The sequence below is a fragment of the Medicago sativa genome, chromosome 2 (genome assembly GCF_051527215.1).
Source record: "Medicago sativa cultivar Bolivia chromosome 2, Bolivia_mono, whole genome shotgun sequence".
In the NCBI taxonomy this organism is placed as follows: domain Eukaryota; kingdom Viridiplantae; phylum Streptophyta; class Magnoliopsida; order Fabales; family Fabaceae; genus Medicago; species Medicago sativa.
In genome coordinates, this window is record NC_140750.1 from 53,621,428 (window position 1) to 53,643,537 (window position 22,110).

The 22,110-nt window shown below is 36.4% G+C and overlaps 2 protein-coding genes across 2 annotated transcripts; both read right to left on the reverse strand.

Moving 5' to 3' along the window:
* Positions 1 to 5,016: 5,016 nt before the first annotated feature.
* Positions 5,017 to 8,220, reverse strand: LOC146948891 (cytochrome P450 71AU50-like). The gene is made up of 2 exons (XM_085745059.1): positions 7,223 to 8,220; positions 5,017 to 5,833 (listed from the first exon to the last, which is right to left on the reverse strand). Exons 1-2 carry the CDS (start codon positions 7,910 to 7,912, stop codon positions 5,225 to 5,227), a joined length of 1,299 nt encoding a protein of 432 aa, XP_085601185.1. The 5' UTR covers positions 7,913 to 8,220; the 3' UTR covers positions 5,017 to 5,224.
* Positions 8,221 to 9,034: 814 nt separating this feature from the next.
* LOC146948892 (uncharacterized) lies at positions 9,035 to 10,166 on the reverse strand. The gene is made up of 2 exons (XM_085748446.1): positions 9,841 to 10,166; positions 9,035 to 9,608 (listed from the first exon to the last, which is right to left on the reverse strand). Exons 1-2 carry the CDS (start codon positions 10,164 to 10,166, stop codon positions 9,035 to 9,037), a joined length of 900 nt encoding a protein of 299 aa, XP_085604572.1.
* Between the last annotated feature and the right edge of the window lie 11,944 nt (positions 10,167 to 22,110).

The following is a 22,110-nucleotide window of genomic DNA, read 5'->3' on the forward strand; positions in this document are numbered from 1 at the left end:
CATTGTAGGTGAGAAAAACCATTCTCATTGTAGTTTCTTTACGATGGCTTTTTTATACACGAAATTTGCAACTGTAACAAATCGTAATAAGAATTAAAGTAGTAAGTTTATCGTTTTTCACATGGATTGTCGTTCAACTTATAAATTAGTAAAACTTATTTTAAAAGGTGAAATTAAAAGAGATTTGAATTGTTTGCAGGGTCTAATTGCCCTGCTCAATGCAAGATTACATTTGTGATTTAGATGATTAACGACGATTAGGAATCCTTGAATCCCCCCCTTCATCTTTGTTGGAATTAACTTAGAAAACAGTAAGTTATGTGGTGTCTACTCATGAGTTAAGAAACTAAATTTGGAATCCTTATTAACCATAACGACAAAATGTGCGATAAGATAATCTAGTTATCATTATGACGTTACCGGAAGGAAGATTTAGAAATTACGAAGTTTAGTACTTAATTTCCTTAATTATGATGAAGAATCAAAAAATTGGAACTACTATGAACACAATATAAATTTTGGGTTGTCAATCCTCCTAATTCTCTACAGATTTTCAAGATTACCGCTACAAATTCTCAATTGAAAAAGCATTAAGCACAAGCAAGAACAAATTAAATCCGACACAAGAAAAACATAATTGAATATAAACTTTATTAATTGAATCCAACAAATAAGAAGGGGTTCATCTTAAAACCCTAATCAAGAGGTTTAGTTGCTCATGTCAACATACATCATAACAAAAAATAGAAAAACAGAAGAAAAAAAAAAGTTTAGAGTAAAGTTACCTCAATTAAATAATACCATAGGTTAATAAAGCTATAATATAAAGGTGAAGGTAAAATATTCTTAAACTTAAATAGAATAACCACAAAAAATTCTATTTTCACATTATCCATGATTTTACCTTGGATAAGTCTAGTTTACTAAAAAATAGAAGATGATAAAAAAAAAAAAATTATTTTCAAATTACTGATAACTTTACCATTGGTAAATTTAACTATATACTAGCCATGTTTTAACGGTGGGTACGTAAGTTCTATATGTTTTTTATTTTCACATTACAGACAGCTTTGCCATGGGCATTACTCACAGAAATTGGCCATGCGTGGGTAATTGCAATTGTTCTTTTTGGTGGTGGCCGGGATTCGAACCCCGGACCTTGCATATTTTATGCATTGTCCATACCAGCTGAGCTAAGCTCACGAGGACTAATTGCAATTGTTCTTGTAATACGGGAAGGTTGTTCGGTGGTTGGGATTTTCTGAGTATCGAAGTGTCTGCAAATATGCCACCATCCATCGTTACAAGCATCCATCACAAATCAAGCTCACCACGTCAGACACTGTTATGTTGATCAGGTGAGATCACCTACAATGTCTAGCCTTGTTCAACTGTTTTCACGGGTAGTGTATTAATTTTCCCTCGTTGAGAGTTTCATGGCACCCTACGAACGACTTTAAGATTCCCATTTTCACGACATTATAAGTTGACAATGTCCATCGTATGCAACCCTTAGTCAAAAAATTCCTTCTTGCCTATCACTCGGTTAGTGGTAATATATATAGGGAGCGTAGGTTTAGTGTCTCATTATCTAGTTCCACTTGAGCTTTGACTATGTCTCATATCTTCAAGATCGACATACTACTTGGTAGATTATAGAAAGAATTGGCTAACCCTTGTTCGACTAGAATAATACTCACATAAACTTATGTTGGTGTTGGCTTAAAATATACATGTTGAAGACGCTCCACATTACTTAGAATTGAGAAGGAAGAGGTACGTACATAGTGCAAGTGTAACACCCATATTAAAAGTGTCTAGAATTTTCAACAAGAGCGTTATAAACTGATATTGGATACATTACTTATACAATACGGAACGACATAAGTCGGAAATTCGATTACAAAAGCAAACTTGAGTCTTATGTTACAACATAAGTTCATTACACACAAGCTTATGATATAACATAATAATCAAGCTATGAGACACAAGATCTAAATCCAAGATAGCACGATCAATTTGTAGCTTTCTCCTTACCTTTGCCACGGGAAACCTGTGAACCTGAACAAAGAAGGAAAGGGATGAGACATAATGTCTCAGTGAGTTCTATCTAACCCTAGGCTATTGGTAACCTCGGGGACACCTACGGTTACCACGTGACTATAATACAACCTGATGGTTGATTATACGTGTGTGGTCATGTTACTTAGACAGGAGTGCATGCTAAAGCCGTCATAGATTCGTCTTAACTTATCATAGGCTTTACTTACATCTTATGTGTCATGGCGGAGAAGGGGGAATCTATGTCCGCTATGCCAAGGCATACTAAACACGTCGAGGCCTAAGTTTAACATGTTCATGACACGCTCCTAAACCGGACGATTAAAGGAAACCTAAGATCGTCACCGGTATAGTTTTATAACTAACTACGTATCGTATCATTACTTACATAATCATCTATATTCATTGTATTAGGAGTTAGCGTTGAACAACAACATTATCTAAGTTCATTTTACGGATAGTTTCGGGTGGAGTAGTCCAAATACAATCCCATACATAACCGATAAAAACCTATCTAAGGAAAATATCGGGCTCCCTCAGTGACGTGCGGGCCCCTCTTGCGAAGCTTGTCCCGTTTCCCTAACGGGAAACCCCTTGAGATCCCAACCTAGCGTGGATCGCAAGAGACACGACACCTACGTTTTACATATTCATTCTTAGTGAAAGATTAAACTAATCGTCTCACGTCTTAACATACATATATTTCATAACTAACGTTCTAGTTCTCGATAAACTATATCGAGGCTCTAGTTCCATTCCCTTTCTTAATATATATAGCTCGCTACCCGATCGTAACCCTAGTATATCTCTCACATGCCATGCTTTACTAAATGAGTCAAATACTTGCTTCGCTTTCAAGAAAACATTTAAAAGACTATCCATTGGAGTCTTGGCTTGAGGGGTTTACTTTTGTAAAAAGAATGTATGAAGAAAACCGACCCGAAAGATGCCAGAACTGCCTGAAGCGAGCAAACATCAAGATTTCACACTGTCTACTCGCCTAGGCGAGTTGGAGGCATGTGGGAGGCGAGTAACTGCTCACCATGGCGAGTTGGTGGCGAGCAAAACATGCTTCCTGTGCTCTTTGCTCGCTACATCGAGTACTTGCTCGCCCCGGCGAGTCGTGACAGTCCAAAACCTGCATAATTGGTATTTTTAGCCCAAAAACCTCAAAACCAAGTATCTCCAAGTATATTATGACTCTAAGCATCATAGGAAACCTGAAAAAACATCAACATGGCAAGTATTCACAAGTTAAGCAAGCATGACATGAAAAGGGGTAACAAAACTTCATGTATAAACCCTAAAAGTTTATGATTTTCTTACAAGAATAAACACATAATCCCATGGGTGGAATCTAACTAAGAACTCACCTTGATTAAGCTAAAGATAAGCTCAAAATCTCTAGACTTTGACAGCAAAACCCTAGAAAGAAAAACTCTAGATGAGAAGAATTTTGTTGGAGAGGCTTACTTCAAAACTTCCTTGCCAAACACCCTTAGTATTACTCAAATCTTGCTTAGTTTCTAGCTTAATGAAGGATTGAGAAAAGATTGAGGGAAGATCAATTGTAGAAAGGGAAGGAGAAGACAAATTTCCTAGAGAGAAGGGAGAGCAAAACTTATGCCAAACCCTAGAGAGAGAAGGTGAAGAAAATTATGAAGAAATTTGGACTTAAAGTCCTTAAAAACTCCCTTGGCGTGCAATTCCAAAAATACCCTTAGCCTTAATCGCGCACATTTTTATCGTTATCAGGTAACACATCACATCATTAATAAGCGGAATATTACAGCAAGTCAAACAGTATTTGTTTCTTGAAGTGCAAGACAAGCAAGGTGGTTCCTTCACTTGTTTATTTTCTTACTTGGCAAGTCTTGCGGGCCACAAAGTTGTTTGTTGAAGTGCTAGACATGCATGTTTGAGCAATGCCTGTATATGGGTTTTATTCATTAGTTACAAGATGCACTAATCATAAATAGTTTAAGTTTGTATCTAGCTCTTAAATTTTTTTTATACTCTTGTCTTAAACTATTCAGAGAAGTAGTTGGGTATTTTGTTTGTGCATTAGGCCAATGGGTGTTCGAGAATAGTATATGTGTTGTAAAAATTTGGATATAATGTTATTCCTTGCTTATCATTAGACAACGGTCATGATTTTTTATTCGACTTTTAAGTTTCTAAGTTGTAGTCTTGTATAGTGATTATGTTTCCTTTATTTTGTTAATGTCGGTTTTTTCCAACACCTTCCATCGACTAAGTGAAAAGTTGTATAACATCTAATCACTTATGCGCCGATTTCGACAATCTGAATAATTATTTTTAAGTTTATTTTACCAACGCAAAGTTAATTATTATCATTAATCAACCAAGGTTCAATACAAGAAGGATAAGAATCAAAAGTGCGGTGACTAACCCAAGAACAGGTTGCCCTAGCTAAAGTATGAGCAACCGTGTTCGTTTGTCTCCTAACAAACTTCACCTCGAAGTTGGAATGTAAAGATAACTGATAAATAACACTAGAAACAATAGCATAGAATTTCAAATCACCATGGCCCAGAGACAATAGAGCTTGCGTTAGAGTAGCTGAGTTGGACTCGAATACAACCTGGTCCTATCTGTTCACATCAGCAAAGTGAATGACATCGAGTAAGGCTACTGCCTCCTCCAATTATTTAAGTTTAAACAACCTATTGTGTTTTTGAGAAATTATCTTTTATCCATCCCCTAACTGGTTTACGCCCTCGCCTTGAGGCTACCACTTAGATCATGCTTTAGTCGTCCTTGTGAACTTAGCTTAGTTGGTATGGACAACGCATACCATATGCAAGGTCTGGGGTTCAAACCCTACCACCACCAAAAAAAGATCATGCTTGAGTTTCGTGCCCCTAAAGTATCATATATTTAAGATTAACCAAATTGAGTATCTTACAAAGGGGTATAATTCTCAACTAAAACTGAACAAACAAAAATGATATTTAAAAATACCCAAATCATTTATAAAGCCAATTATTTTGAATTTCACAGCACACTCCATTATGTGTAAAATATAATTGAGAAAATAAATGACAATTTTTTTAAAAAAAATAAAATAAATGACAACTTATTTGTCTACAAATATTTTTCAAACATATATGGCAACGTCAACTGCATTGCTCTTTTTAACTTAAAGACGATAAACAGGGATTGCAATCAAATGATTAGCTCTAGGCATAGTAATACCAAATGATTCTGTCATGTCCAAATCACTTGGTATCATATGATTAGGCAATTTAAAATCAAAGCAATGCACAAGTTGGGCCACCACCAAACGCACCATAGTTAGACCTAATTGCAATCCAGGACAACCCCTTCTTCCGGAGCCAAATGGTATAAGCTGAAAGTGTAGCCCTTCAACATCTATGTTGTTTCCTTCAAATCTCTCAGGCCAAAACTTCTCAGGATCAGTCCAAGAATTTGGATCTCTCATAATTGCCCATGCATTCACCATGATCCTTGAGTTTTTAGGTATGAAAAATTCTTCAACAATGCAATCTTCCATGGATTGGTGTGGCACTGATAGGGGTACTACTGGATGAAACCTGAGGCTTTCTTTTATAACCATGTTTAAATACTCCAACTTGTCCAAATCTGATTCCTCCACTTTTCTCTTCATACCAACCACTGTTTCCAACTCTTTTTGCACCTTTTTCATAACTCTTGGATTTTTTAATAGCTCTGAAATTGTCCACTCAATTGATGTTGCAGAAGTATCTGTTGCACCTATCAACATATCCTATGCACACAAAAAAATTTACCAGCAAAAACAAGAAGTATTATTTTTGCTGACAAGAAAAAGTGCAAGAGATACTCAATCCAAACAATAGGAAGACTAAATAGAGACCTAAAGGCAAAAAAAACCCTAGGACCAATGCAAAAGTCATAACCAATGAATACAATGTTAACAGTGTGTGTGAATGGTTTTGTAAAATTTTATTTATTTTAATGACAAATCAAGAACCATATAAAAAAAAAACCTATAAAATGTCAACGGTGCGTGTGACAAGTTTTGTAAAATTTTATTTATTATTTTTTTCAAATGAAAAATGTTAGTATGTTAATTTATTTTTGAAGTTTTTCTCATTGTCAGAACATGCAACTCTTTAACCCTTAGGTCAAACCAGTTGAGCTCAACACTGACAAGTTTTGTAAAAATCATATGAATAGACATGTGAAATTTTATGATGAAATGATGCATTAAGTGTCACTAGCAGCTACTATGTTATGTAAGCATGATCCTACAAAAAAAAAATATGTTATGTAAGCATGTAACCTTTGAAGAAAAGTATTAACAACAGCGCATGATTAAAATTAAGATAAACTATGTATGGTCAAGGTTTTAAAAAACGGTCAGTTACCGAGAAAAAGGCCGCGAGAAAAAGTATAGACAGCCGACGTTATCGTTTTTTACCGTTTGTACAGAGTGAACAAAAATCACGATGAAACGCCGTTACAGCCGTGACAAAACATCGTTAAGGCCGCAAAAAAAATGTTGTTCATGAATAGATATAGAATCTGGATATTTTTTTAATTGAGATAGATGAAAATCATATTTTTGGTACATATTTGATCATAAATTACACGATGTTATCTTCTTATCTAGTTTAGAACACCAAAGATATTTCTAGTTTAAGTTATTTACGTTACTATCATTATTTACGAGTTGTGCAACGTTGTGATTAATTCACACCGCGAGAACCGCAATCCGTATCGCAACACCTGTGACACCTGAAATCGTAAAATCTTATACGCAACCGCGACCTTGACCGTGACCGTTATTTAAAACCTTGATGGTCATAGCGCATAACTCATTCATACAAAAACAACTTTATAAGTACCAAACATTATAATCACTACTAAGATCATACATCGTCTGAGTCTGAGCTCAGGATCGGATTATGAAGTGTGTACTAGTTTGTATGAAATAACATAGTTCTCAATAAAACTTGTAGCTAAATTTCTCAGATAACTATGACGTCTATGAAGAAGCAAATAGAGATTGAAAGATTTGAGATGAAATGATGCATTAACTTAAGTAGCAGCTAGTATGTTATCCAAGCATGTAAACTTTGAAAAAAAATGTTAATATCAGACATGATGAAAATTAAGGTGAACTATGTCTTACCATCATTATGGCTTTAATATTGGATCTTTCAATACGGTAATCAGCTTCCTCAGTATCAACAAAGCCCAACATGACATCTACAAAATCCTTGGTCTTGTTATCATCTTTGTTTTCAGATTGGATATGCTCATCAATAATTTTCTCCAAAAACTCATCAAAGATTTTGCCGATTGCTTTCATGCGCCTTGTTAGCCCATTTACATCAAGTGCTCCAATGTAAGGAATAAAATCAGCAATGTTAGGAGTTGCTGCTAAACTCATTAGCTCTTGCATCGTAGCCTTGAATCCCTTATCATCCAAATCCTTATCCGAATACTTTTTCCCAAAAACTATTATACAAGTCATATCAGCTGTGAGTGTAGCAACCTTGGCACTTATATCAACCGTTGTTCCATCATTGGCTGCATCTCTTATAAACTTTATCAATAGGTCAAGCTCTTGCTCCCTCATGCTTCTAAAACTGTTGATTTTTGAATGGCTCAACAATTCTAATGTGCACATTTTGCGCATGTTTCGCCAATACGAACCGTATACACTGAAGCTCACATCCTTTTGATTATAAAACATGACTCTTCCTGCCTCAATAGACGGTCTACTTGCAAAGACAAGATCATGAGTCTTGAGGAATAGTTCGGCAGCTTGAGGTGAAGAAACAACTATGGTTGGTACTAAACCTAAGCGCAAGTGCATGATTGGTCCATATTTTTGGGATAGTTTGTGTAGATCAAGATGAGGGTTTTCCCCTAACTTGAGAAGGCTACCTAAAATTGGTAACCCTTTTGGACCTGGAGGCAATCCCTTTACATATCAAAATCATGATAGCTATTTTGCAAAGACCAGGTCTCTGATTTCAAGTGCCAAAAGCAACCTGCGTAATACAGAACCAATAACGATGTTATATAAACTTTTATTTTAACATGATATTGTTAAGTATTTAAACAAAGAAAAATGTTAACAAATATCCTTAAAAAATTTAAAGTAAAATTTGTGTTCTGAAGTTTGTATATTCAACGCATTAAATAATAACTTTTCTACAATGATTGTTTTCATTTTTATTTTTTTTTGAAGAAAAGGTGCTTATAGCATTGTTTTCATTTTTATATCTTTAACAAATGTCACGTTTGATAGCATGTCCATTTGATAAAATATATTATACTTCATGGTCATGTTGATTTTGATTCCTTAATTTTGATTCCTTAACATTATTATAATCTATTGATTATAATAATTTTAACAGGTAAATGAATAGGATCATGTGGCCGACCGGCGTAAGATGCCATAGCATCTCTATTATTGCATAAAAATATTTTTTTTCAAATGCTCATGCGCAATTTATGGTTGTCATGACAGTTTATAAAATAAAAGTCCTTTAAAAAAAGAGCAATGCTATTTATCAAGAAAGATTTTATCAAGAAATTGTCCCGAAATTAATGTTAGCCAATAAAATCTCAGCCTGGCCGGAAATCATGGGGTGGTGGGTGTTATGTATTTTTTTTTTATGAAACTTTAATAAATAAGATTAAAATCTAAGGGTGATTATTCTGCCATGTCATTCTTGAATTCATCAAGAAAATCCATTCTTGATATCTAGCATTTTCCTTAAAAAAAATGTTATCAAAAGTCTAACATCGTACTCACACTGTCATAAGAAGTAGAAAATTGTTGTTCACAAATAAGAAGACTGAAACACACATATAAAAGATCGTAAAACCCTTCGATAGTTAATTGCCGTCGGTTAACATGATCAGTGTAATTTCTACCAAAAAAGGATAAAATCACTCATTAATTCCCAAGTGATTGGGGAAGATCAAGTCAAATAGAATCTTCTTCATCTTCCCCAATAACTTCAAATTGTTGCTTTGCTTTTTCGGGAGTGTCGCACAAAATAGGTTCCGCTTCGTTTGACTCCTTTATTGGTTGAGGCAGTTTCTCTCCCTTTTCAATAATCATGAGATCTCGGAACAAATCATGTTGATCCAAATACTCATCTTCCCAAGTCATTGCCTCTTCATTCATGTGAATATTCCACTCCGTTGATGATGGAGGTAGTGGACAACCATCCTTCAAAAAAATAAGCACAAAATGATTCGGAATTAAGCCAAGGAAGATGATGGGAGTTTTTTGCTTAGCTGGTGGTGGCCCTCTTAGAGGGAAAAAAGATTCTAACTTTCCAATTTCATGATTTGTCAACAAGACCACACACCTATTGTAATAATTAGCAACAATGTTTCCCATGTTCGGAAACGTCAACCACTTATCAACATGTGCAATACCACCACTATTTGCGGGAGGATGTAAGCCATTTAAAATGTAGTTATAACGATCCTCATCCGCGTATACTCCCACATAATCATCTCTATGATCTTTCAACTCTTGAAAAAGATGTCTACGAATCATGATATGACTTTCTTATGTCAATCCCATGAACTCGACTATAGCCCGAAATCCACAATGTATATCGCTTATAACATCCGCCACTTTTTCAATAAATGGAACCATGAACTTTGGCATATAATCAATAGGGCTCAAAACCGGAATAGACGTTGGAACCGGGATAGGCTTTGATAACCGAGTAGGTGGTGGAAGTGGGGAACGTGATGTTTTACCAAGACGAGCACCTTTTTTTAGAAAATGATGAAGTTGTTGGTGACGGTGACGGTTGACTATCCGAATTTTGGGAATCAACAACCTCCCACAGAGAAGGGATTCGACTAGTCGATGGCACTTTTGCTCTAGACCTCGCAATATCCACTTTTTTCATGGCTCCCTTGGTTGGTACTTTTCGTGGTGTTGGAGACAACATGGTGGTGTCAGGAAATGCCAACTGCACCAAAACCTCTTTCATTTCAAGCTTCATTTGGTAAGAGACTTTCTTAAGACATTCTTGAATACCATTCCAGTCATCCTGGATAGAAAAACCATCTTCATTACTTTCTTGACCCATACATAACCTATGTCAATGATGGTGTATCTCATCCAATAAAATAGGCTTGTCTTCACAGATGTTAGTAGGAATAAAGCATGCACATGGTAGCCTGTACGATGTCCTTTGAACACAACCACAAATTTCCTTTTCCATACACAATGTTCCCCTACAACGTTCCTCTTCCAAAGCAATGTTGTCCAAAGCATATCTAGACACATAACCCCCTAACCCGGAGTACAAAGTGACATCTTTGAATCTATGTTCCAATACGATACAACTCTGACTAAATGATGTTTATATCGCAGTTAACTAAATCACCAACATATCATGTATTTTCTCCCAACAAGCACCCAAATCACCCACACTATCATTCAAATATTTCTTTACTAAAGCATGAGCCGATTCTACCCTTTTGTTGGTTCTGCAACCAAGATGCAACACATGGTCTGTCCATGCCCTCACAATTTTCTCCTTAACTTCATCCAAGGTGGCTGTACCACCCACACTAGACGTATCTAGAAAGTCTAGCATGTGCATTAGTTTAGTACTGGATACATTAAAAATTTACAACAATAACTACTTTGAATGAATATATTATACAACCAAATGCATTCGTACATAATAATACAACTCAACTTTTCTAAAGTATAATAGATGCATCCTTGAATATCCACCTCGTCCTGCAGCGGTACGAACGAACGCTTGTCGCAACATCCATTCGGCTACTAGCTTGCTAATCCTTCCTGATATCTGAAACGAATAAGGATTGGGATGAGACATGATGTCTCAGTTAGTTCCACCTAATCCTAGGCTATAGGTAACCTTGGGGGAAACCTACGGTCACCACGTGTCTACAATACAACCTGCCGGTTGATTATACGTGTGTGGGGACTTGCTTTTCTAGACGATCGTGCACACTAGGGTTTTCATAGCCTCATCATAACTTGTTATAGGCTTCTCTTCTATACGTGTCATGGAGGTCAAGGGGAAACTAATACCGCAATGCCAAGATACGCTCTACGTATCGAGACCTAAGCATAACATAATCATGACACGGTTCTAAACTGGACGATTAGGGGAAACCTAAGATCGTCATCAACATATCTTTCTTTACTTGCTCCTGCTTGCTTGAATATGTTGTATCTAACAACATATCATCTATTATCACAAATAGTGAATCTTGTTATCTTACTACTTCTTGACGATCTACGCCAAGTCTCTACTTGTTCTTGACGATCTACGTCAAGGCTCTATGACATAACATATACATGCTCAATAAATATGCATAGTCAGATTCATTGATTATGTTAGCGTTTAACAAACAAACATTATCTGAGTTCATTTTACGGATTAGTCCCGGGTAGAGTAACCCCGAAAGTTAATCCCTTACTACCGGTAAAATGCCTAGCAAGGGCGTACCGGACTCTCTTAGTGACGCGTGGGGTCCCTTACGGCTTACCCCGTTCCCCTTGGATAACCTTTTATATCCTACCTTGGAAGGAATACAAAAGACACGGCACCTTAACTTAGTGACATGCGGCTCCCTTACGGCTAAACCATTCCCCTTGGGGAACCCCTTGAATCCAACCCTGGAAGGATTACAAGAGACATGACACTCTTATTAAAATCTTGGTCTTATGCATGTATGAAGGTTAAACCTATTCATACTATCTCTTTTACCTCGGATCCTTAAACGATCCCACTAGAGATAAACTATATGTTTACTTAACTTACTTTGTGAATAGATATATAATCGATTCACGTCTTGCCATACTCGTATGGCACTTAGCTCTTATGCGAAGGTGATATTCTATATCACTTCGCGTCTTATCAAGCATATTACTAATGCATAGCATTCTATTTCTTTCTAACTATTCTAGTTCTTGACAAGCTATATCAAGGCTCTACTTCATTCCCTTCCTGAATGATTAACTTTCTACCCGATTCCTGTTGTACTATTCTCTCATTTTCCATGCTATGTTAAAATTGTCAAATACTTGCTTTTTATCAAGAAAACCTTACTCAAGATTTATCAAATAGGACCTTGGTTTTAGGGGTTTACTTCTATAAAAAGATTGCATAAAGAAAACCGTTCGAAAAGATGCCAAAGCTGCCTGACGCGAGCAACCAGTGTGCTGCCACACTGTCTACTCGCGAGGCGAGTAACCTTACTCGCTGTGGCGAGTTGGAGGCGAGTAAACCCCCAGTTCTGGTGGTCTAGCTCGCCTAGCGAGCTACTTGCTTGGTGTGGCGAGTTATGACAGTCCAGCACTTGTAAAAATGGTATTTTTGACCCAAAAGCCTCAAAACCAAGTGTCTCTATGCATATTATGACTCTAGTGGTCATAGAAAACCTCTAAAACATTTGTATGGCAAGTATTTGCAAGCTTTACAAGCATGGCGTGATAAGTGGTACTAAACTCTTATGTAAAAACCCTAGAAATTCATAGTTGGCTTACAAGAGTAATCACATAATTCCCAAGGTGGAAAACTATCTAAAGAACTCACCAATACAAGATTCTTAAGGCAGCACCAAGTTCCTAGCTCAAACAAACCAAACCCTAGCTCTTGGTTCATCAATCCAATCTTCAAATCAACTTTCTCTTTAGCTCTTGACCATGAGACTACCAAGATGATTACTTAATTCCAAGCTTCCAAGCATCATCTTCTACTAGCATCAACAAACCCTAACTTCATGAACTATTCATGATGGAGAGAGGAAGTGAAAGACAACCCAAACCAAGCTTCATATGATTATGGTGTCTTGAAAGATCATAAGTTAAAGCCTTGTCATGGATGGAAGAAGTTTGGAAAGGATAGAGGAAGAGAAAGAAAGAAGGAGGCGTGAGAGTAGAGAGAAGGGAGAGCATCTTGCCAAACTCAAACCCTAGAGAGAGAAAGACAAGTGAAGAATGAATAATTTTGGGTCCAAATCCAATAAATATCCCTTGCATGCAAAATTACAAATATGCCCCTACTTCAGGCGTGCTAAATACGACACTGATACTTTACCCGTATTAAGCTGACATCTCATAATAAATATTTCCGTCAAACTTTCTTTCCAAAATATTAATCCTCTGGCACGATCGACTGGTAGTATTCTGATATTGACAGGCGGGATATTACAGTGGCCATGGCATAGGTTAGGAAAATTGGGAAATCACTACAAGCATCTTGGAACTCCACTAATGCATTTGCATATAATTCTTGAGTGGGCGATTCAACAATCACTTTCCATGCTCTCATTATCTTCTTCACTACATTACCATGTTTCACCTATTTCCTATTCTTTTTTCCCAAAGGATATCTACAGTCTAAGATGCACCTTGCTTTAACATTTTTTTGCACATGAAAGTAACAATTCATTGCATAACTTTCGAGGAGAACATTTGCAACCACATTCATCAAACTCATATCCATGTCAGTCACAACCACCTTAGCCATATTCATCTTTGACGTAAGAAGTTTACGCATCATTTGTAAAACCCAAACAAAGTTTTCCTCTTTCTCATGTGTCACAATCGAAAGCCAACCAAATATGTCAAATCGGTCGAGGTGACCCCAACTATCTCAAACATTCGCATCTTGTACATGTTGGTTTTATCGGTGGAGTCCATAACCAAAACCGTTGGAAAATTGTTAAACAACTTAACAGATGTTGGATGAGTCCAAAATATATCTTCAATAATAGTACTTTCACTTTGAGTTCTTGAGAAATAAACATAGTTGTGCTCCTCCAACTTTGAGATTAGAAACTGCAACGCAGTCTTGCACCTTTATTTGACTTCCATATTTGTTGACGTTCATTGTATACTTGCTTGGTATTTGTCTTGCAATCTTGTCCTTTTCTCTGCAAATTAATGAAAATAAGTCTTGGAAGCACCTTGCTCTTGGTCAAGTCACGTACAATCTTCTTGTCATATCCTCCTTTAATCTACCGGCAAGCATGTGTCCTTATAAATCCGGCTCCATCGCATGGTTGTGAACTCCATTAAGAATGTTCAATCTCCATTCCTTTGTTTTCCTACTAAGATATCTGCTAACCATGAACATGCACCCACATTTTCTTGAGCCAATTGTCTCATACTTCAGTTTTTTTCGGCACTTTGTGAGCTCCACTCCTTTCACATACTGGTCACACCATTGGATTGATCAAACTTGATCTTTGTATAAAAATTGTAAATCCCGCCTTATTTGCTTGACGACGTACCCAATTAAGCAAGTCATCCTTATCTTTCAATTTAACGTTGTCGGGAAAAAAACTTAGTCGTGTCAACTTCGTTGGCATGAAGTGGGAGGACACCAAAGTTAACATATAATGAAGCTTCAACACGGACGGAAGCTCCATCAATGTTTGGTTTGGCTTCAACCTTAGGCAGTTTGACATCTCCATATTTTTGACAAAATTTGGTTTTGTCTCTCCCAGATCATCTTCCGCGTTCTCAACCATTATTATAATTAAACAACAAAAAACTATGAATTAACAACTAACTAATGCATAAACATCAATTGCGTAATGAATTAAAACAGAAAAAACAAAAATAAAAACATCCAAAAATTTTTGGAAAAAGTGGCAGTAGCATGTGAAAAAATGCTAGTTTTTCTCGACAGTTAACTGCCAAAATCCTTTCGGAGTTACCTACCGATGACCCCATGCCTCGGCAGTTAACTGCCGATCCCCCCATGTTAGTGTTATACGAAAACTGACAGCAAAAACCCCAAAAACAGCTCAAAATAAACTAATTAAAAGCAGCAATAACTGATTTTTTTTACGTCAAAAGTGTGTTGATACCTCTTATGATTGATGCTTCAATGATTTTCGAGTAAGATTTGTAAAAAAAAAAAAAAATGGATTTTGGATGTTTTGATGAAAGAGGAAAGAAAGGTGATGATAAAATACTGAGCAAGGGGAGCAGGTGGTTGTTTCATCTAATGAAACAACGTCTCAACACTTAACTTCCATGGAATTCAAAAAAACGACGGTAGTTAACTGTCGAGGAACAGTAAATCCGGTGGCAGTTAACTGCGGATGGGGTATTACAGTCATTTAATGGTATTTTTCAGCCTTATAACATGTGTCAGCATCAATTTTTAAAGAAGTTTTATACAACCTATGCAACCAAACTACGATGATATGACAGACTCATATATAATTTAGGCTTAGTAGCAGTTTTAGCCCCCTAACTTTTCCAAAGTTGTGATTTTGGCCCCCAAAGAAAAAAAACTACAAATCCGCCCCATAAGTTTTGCAACTGTAGCAGTTTTGGCCTCCCAAGGCCAATTTTAAATTAAAAAATAAAAAAATAATATGTGGCACCTCACTTCAGGTGTCACGTCAGCGTAGACCAAGTCAAAATTGGCCTTGGGGGCCAAAACTGCCACAAGTGCAAAACTTAGGGGGCGGTTTTGTAGTTTTTTTTCTTAGGGGGCCAAAATCGCAACTTTGGGAAAGTTAAAACTGCTATTAAGCCTTTTTTCTATGCCATTTGGATGTATATTTTTATGATTGAGTGTAGTCTCTTAGCTATATGGTTGTTCATTCCTAGAATGTGTTTGAAACCACTATGGAGCAAGTTGATATATTTCTATTTGATGAATCCATTTTTCTCACTTTTTCATGGTTTTCTTTTCTGATTAGAAATTTGTTATATCAGGTTATAAACAAGTCACCTGCAGCTGTATTTGCATACTTTGGTTGAACTATATAAGTTTTGTTAAGTATATTATAATTCTCTATTTATTGTAATTATATTGTAATTATGTTAGGAGTAATTAGTCTTTATGTGTAATTATTCCTTGTGTTTCTTTGTCTCCAATCCTATAATATAAATAGGACAATTTCCTTGTACTTGAAACACGCATTGAATATACAAACATTTCTTATATCTTCCTGAGTTTCTACATGGTATCTTTTTGCCAAAATGATCCAAACACAATTTTCTAAAGTCATTAAAGTTTTTCGGCGAGATAATGCCATGGAATATCGTGATTCTAAACTATTGTCTTTTCTTAGTGAGCAGGGTACCTTGTCTGAATTTTCGTGTCCATATACATCTCAACAAAATGGTCGCGCTGAGAGAAAGCATCGTCACATTCTTGACTCAGTCCGTGCCATGCTTATCTCAGCCTCTTGTCCAGAACGCGCTTGGGGTGAAGCAGCTCTTACTTCTCTCCATATAATAAACCATCTCCCTTCCTTTGTACTTGGTAATGTCTTTCCTTTTGAGCGTCTTTATATCACTACACCAGATTATAAATCACTCAAGGTGTTTGGTTGTGCTTGTTTTGTCCTCCTTCAGTCCCATGAGTATACTAAACTTGAGCCTCGTGCTCGCCTGTGTTGTTTTCTTGGTTATGGCACTGAACACAAGGGTTATCAATGTTGGGATCCAATATTCCAACGCATTCGCATCTCTCGCCATGTTGTCTTTTGAGAACATATAATGTTCTCTTCCTTGTCAAAGTTTAAGTCAATCCCGTCTACTTCCACTCCTCTCTTTACTAACCCTGATGTCGACCTTTTTCCTAGTGACACACATGTAGGTTCTGAGACATGTGCAAGTTCTTCTAGTGAGCTTCCAACTTCTTTCGATGTTCAACCCACTCCCGATGATGGTGTTCCTACTGTTGATCCTGCACCACCCACCATTGAGCTTCCATAACAGGTAAGAAATCCACCTCCTTACCTTCGTGATTACCATTGTTATTCCACTATGCTTCACTATCATGAACCACAGTCCTATAAGGAAGCCTCAACATATTCTCATTGGCAGCAAGCTATGCAGGAAGAATTACAGGCATTAGAGAAAACACACACCTGAGACCTTGTTGATCCTCCTTCCAATAAGACTCTTGTAGGATGCAAGTGGGTTTATAAAATAAAGACTCTCTCTGATGGATCTATTGAGCGTTACAAAGCTCGTCTTGTGGCAAAAGGGTTCACTCAAGAGTATGGTATTGATTATGAAGAAACATTTGCCCCTGTTGCACGGATCACCTCTGTTCAAACACTTCTTGCCATTGTCGCCACTCGCAAATGGAGACTCACTCAAATGGATGTTAAAAATGCCTTCCTTTATGGTGAGTTAGAAGAAGAGGTTTACATGCGTCCTCCTCCAGGATATACTTGTCAGGAAAATAAAGTATGTCGCCTTCGTAAGGCTCTTTATGGTCTCAAACAAGCACCTAGAGCTTGGTTTGCAAAATTTCACAAGACTATCACACAATTGAATTTCTCTTCTAGTGGTCATGATTCTGCCCTTTTTACTCGAAAAACTGATAATGGTACTATTGTTTTGCTTCTTTATGTCGATGACATGATTATCACAGGAGATGACTCTGTTGGAATTGAAGAGCTCAAGAAATTCTTGTGTCAACATTTTGAGATCAAGGATCTTGGACCATTAAGTTACTTTCTAAGGCTTGAAGTATTATCTTCGAGTAATGGCTTGTTTCTCTCACAGGCTAAGTATGCTTCTAATCTTGTCTCTCGAGCAGGTCTCAGTGATAGTAAAATCGAACAAACTCCTCTTGAATCAAATGTTCGATTTACTCCTCAAGATGGTACTTTACTTAATGATGCTACTCTGTATCGGCAGCTCGTAGGTAGTGTAACAGCCCGATTTTCGCTAGTTTTATTTTATTATTTATTTATGTGTGTTATATGTGTGTTATATGTGATTACCTGCTCTTGTGTGTATTTTGGTTGGGATTCGTAGAATTCGGTATTGGAGGGGTATTTTAGTCATTTTGAACTTAGGGGCATTTTGGTCATTTTGAGAGTATGGGTAATTTTGTAATTTTGCTGAAGGTTATTTTTAGTGTTTAGTGAGAGTTATTATTTTACCAAGTTACTAGAGGGTGTAGTAATTATTTTAATTACCGTTAAGTGACCATTAGTGATATAATTTACCATTAAGTGAGTAATGACATTTTGGGTGTTAGAATAGAAATGGGTTAGGCCCATTAAGGTTTGAGAGGTAAGCCCAATTGAGTAGAGCATATATATAAACTCTAGTTGTTGGTGGAATTAGGTTTACAAACATTTCACATTTCATTTCATTTGAGAAGAGGAGAGATAGAGGCTTGAGAGAAGAACAACAACAAGGGTTAGAAGGCAAAGAGGGGATTCATCATCTAGGAGCTAAATTGAAGCTTGGGTTAGAGGATCTTGGTACTAGAGGTAAGAGGGTTAGATTTCAACCATAATTCACATTTTTTTTATTTTACCCATTTTGTGAAATTGTTGAATTGAGCCTAATTGATTGTAAATTCGTGTATATGTTTTGATGCAATGTTTGGGTATGTAAATTAAATGTTAATTGAGTTGTTGATGATAAAATTACATGCTTAAGTTGTGGTTATATGTGAGCTTTGCATTTTTGTTGAAAAATGATGATATAATGAGTTGTTGTGATGAATTGTTGATAAGTTCATGATGATTAGTTGCTGTTGTGGTTGAGAGATGTTGTTGTTGATGATTAAAACATTGGGTAATCATAATTGTGGAGTTTACTATGACTTTGTGTTGTTTTTGAATGTTTGATGAAAAATGGGTCAAATGATGAATTTTGTTTAGAGAATGTTTTAGGACAAATTTTATATGGAATTGAATGCATTTTCATGTTTAGAAATGTTTGGATGAACCTTGGGATCAAATTTGGGCATTGGGAAGTCAAAATTGGGGTTTTGGGGTGAAAATGGCTCTTTTTCCCGAGACTGAACTGTCATAACTCGCAGTGGCGAGTAGCTCTACTCGCAGTGGCGAGTTGTAGCAGGACAGGGTTCCTGTTTCGCACTCTCGCATTTTTTCAATCGTTTCAGTCGTGAACTGGTTTATGGTACAAACATGAAAATGGTAGATAATATTTCTATCCTTCTAAGGGCGTTGGTTTGACTTGAATACGATTTTTGGTTTGCAAGTTATGGGGAAAATACTCTTGAAACGTTTTGTCGAAAAATCCCGCATAACTAGTTCTAAGTCGACCCAATCCTTGTGGAATATTTTTAATCTTTGAAAACTTGATTTTAAGAGTGCAACTAAGGTGGTTAAACTGTGATGTAGTGAACCTACTTGTTTTACTTAGAAATTGGGAAATTCTTTGAAAAATGATGATTGAGACGAACTTTGTGATTTTCATTAATTCGTCGCGTTTGGCCGATGAAATGCTTACGTAACCTCTACTGCACACACATGTGGGTTGTGAGAATACAAGGCATAGGCAATTGATCTTGTTTACTTGGTTTTGACTTAAATGTTCAATTAATTTAATGTTGTGATTTTGAGAGACGAACTTGACTAAAGATGACTTTTGAGAACCAATTGATTGTGAATCCTTTACGGAGAATTGTTATATGTTATGTGAAGATGATTGGTGGTGTAATTATGTGACAACTTCATGTTGTGTGATTTTTGATGTTGTTGGTAATTGTATATATGTTAAATTGGTGGTAAATTGTTGATGATTGCATATATACAAGTATTGGTGATGGTGAGGTGAATATTGTGTGTGTGAGCATATGCATTTGTAGTTGAGTCATATGTTCATGCATTCATGACTGATGGTGGTGGATTTTATGTCCAAGACTGATGGTGGTGGATTTTATATCCAAGACTGATGGTGGCGGATTTTATATCCAATTGAGGTGAGTACGATGTTTTTGTTGCATCGAAGGTGACGACCTGGAGGTGATTTGGTACCACATGCATCGAGATGAGTCTAGAATCATTGCATAACTGTTGGTGGATTGAATTGCATTGCAATGTGTTTTATAATTGATTGCTAACTGTAATTTGTGGATTGAATTATTGAGGGTTAATTGTTGATTGACAAGGTGAATTTGAGATATGTGTATGATACACTTGTTGAGATGAACTTAGAATGATGGTAAAGAATAATATTCATGTGTTGTGGATACTTGTGAATATATGTATGGATTGTTATTCTTGAATATATTCTTTCATTTCCAATGTTCATAATAAATGTTTTTCGTGGATTATGATGATGTAATGCTAACCCTCAGTGGTTTACCACCTACCTTTCCGTATGGACGGGTAGATGGAGTGCAGGATGCTTAGTTGTTTGCTTGATGATGCCGAGGAGTGGAGTTCCTCGGTTTATGCAAGTGTCTAGATTAGGGCTCTGATCTAGGATAGTTCTTGCATGTTAGTTTTATTTTTGGACTATGTATTTGGAGTTGAGATGTTATTTGTTATTTGGGAATTGGAGAATACAATTGTATTTTGTTGAGATCCAGAGATGTTTTATGTATGTTCCGCTGCTATGTTGAGTAACATGATATTTATGCATGTATGTTTTGTGGTTGATTCGAAGACGTAGCATCTATTTCTAGAATATGTATGTATATTCACGTGTTTTACCGCTTATTAGAAATAGGGTGTTACGGGTAGTCTGATATACCTCACTGTTACTCGGCCAGATATTTCATATGATGTTCATCTTGTTAGCCAATTCATGTCTTCTCCACGTTCCACACATTACGCTGTTGTCCTTTGAATTATTTGGTATATCAAGGGTACTTTATTTTATGGTCTTCATTACTCGGCTACATCTCCATTGATTCTTAGAGCCTACTCTGATGCCGATTGGGCCAGTGATCCAAGTGATCGTCGTTCTACCACTGGTTTTTGTATTTATCTTGGAGATTCTCTTATATCTTGGCGTAGCAAGAAACAAACCTTGGCAGCTCGCTCTAGCACTGAAGCTGAATATCGTGCTCTTACTGATACTACTTCTGAGATATTGTGGCTTCGTTGGCTTCTTGCCGATTTAGAGACATCATAATCTTCACCAACTGATCTATATTGTGACAATCGAAGTGCGATTCAAATCGCCCACAATGACGTTTTTCACAAGCGAACCAAACATATTGAAATTGATTGTCACTTCATTCGTCAGCATCTTCTTCGTGGTGAACTTCATCTTATCTCCATTGGCACTCTTGATCAACCAGCTGATTTGTTCACAAAGCCTCATTCTCCAGGACGTTTCCTTACTTTAGTTTCCAAACTCAAGTTGATTGAAGCTCCGCCCACTTGAGTTTGAGGGGGGATGTTAAGTATATTATAATTCTCTATTTATTGTAATTATATTGTAATTATGTTAGGAGTAATTAGTCTTTATGTGTAAATATTCCTTGTGTTTCTTTGTCTCCAATCCTATAATATAAATAGGACAATTTCCTTGTACTTGAAACATACATTGAATATACAAACATTTCTTATATCTTTTTGAGTTTCTACAAGTTTATCATTTAGTAGAGATGTATTTTGGTTGGTTTTCTTTTTCTTTTTCTTGACTGGATGTATTTCGTTGGTTATGACGAGCTTTCTTCGTCACAGAATAATTATGGTTTATGCGGCTTTGATTTTCACATTTATGAAAGACAACAATTTACCGTAATTTGCACATTTCTCCTTCACAACTAAATTTTTGAAAAAATACATTATTCAACCCGTGCGAAGCACGTGACCTTCGTTCTCAAATTTACGAAGAATAACAATGTTTTGTAATTTGAACATCTCTCCTTTAGAGGATTTTTTTTTTAAAAAAACGTAATTCAACCTGTGCGAAGCACGGGTTTGTAACTAGTTGAATTAATAATCCAAGTGTGAACAAAGATTATTGCACGTTTCCCAAGCAGCATGATTCAAATCATCTTCATCTAAGACAAGAATGGAACCACCTATGAACTTGAACTTGTTCTTCATCGGCAAAGCTCTACACATCTTTATTGATCAACCATGGTAATTGTCTCCATATAACTATGGTGTGACACTTGGAGTAGAAAAATATTTTGATGGATGAACATAATATAGATCAAGACCTTGATCTTGATTTTGCGCATTGTTGTTATTGTTGTTTCTCACCATGATTACATGATCATTAAACCAAATCAATCAGAGCTGGAACGAAAGAGAAGAAAAAATTAAAATTGAATC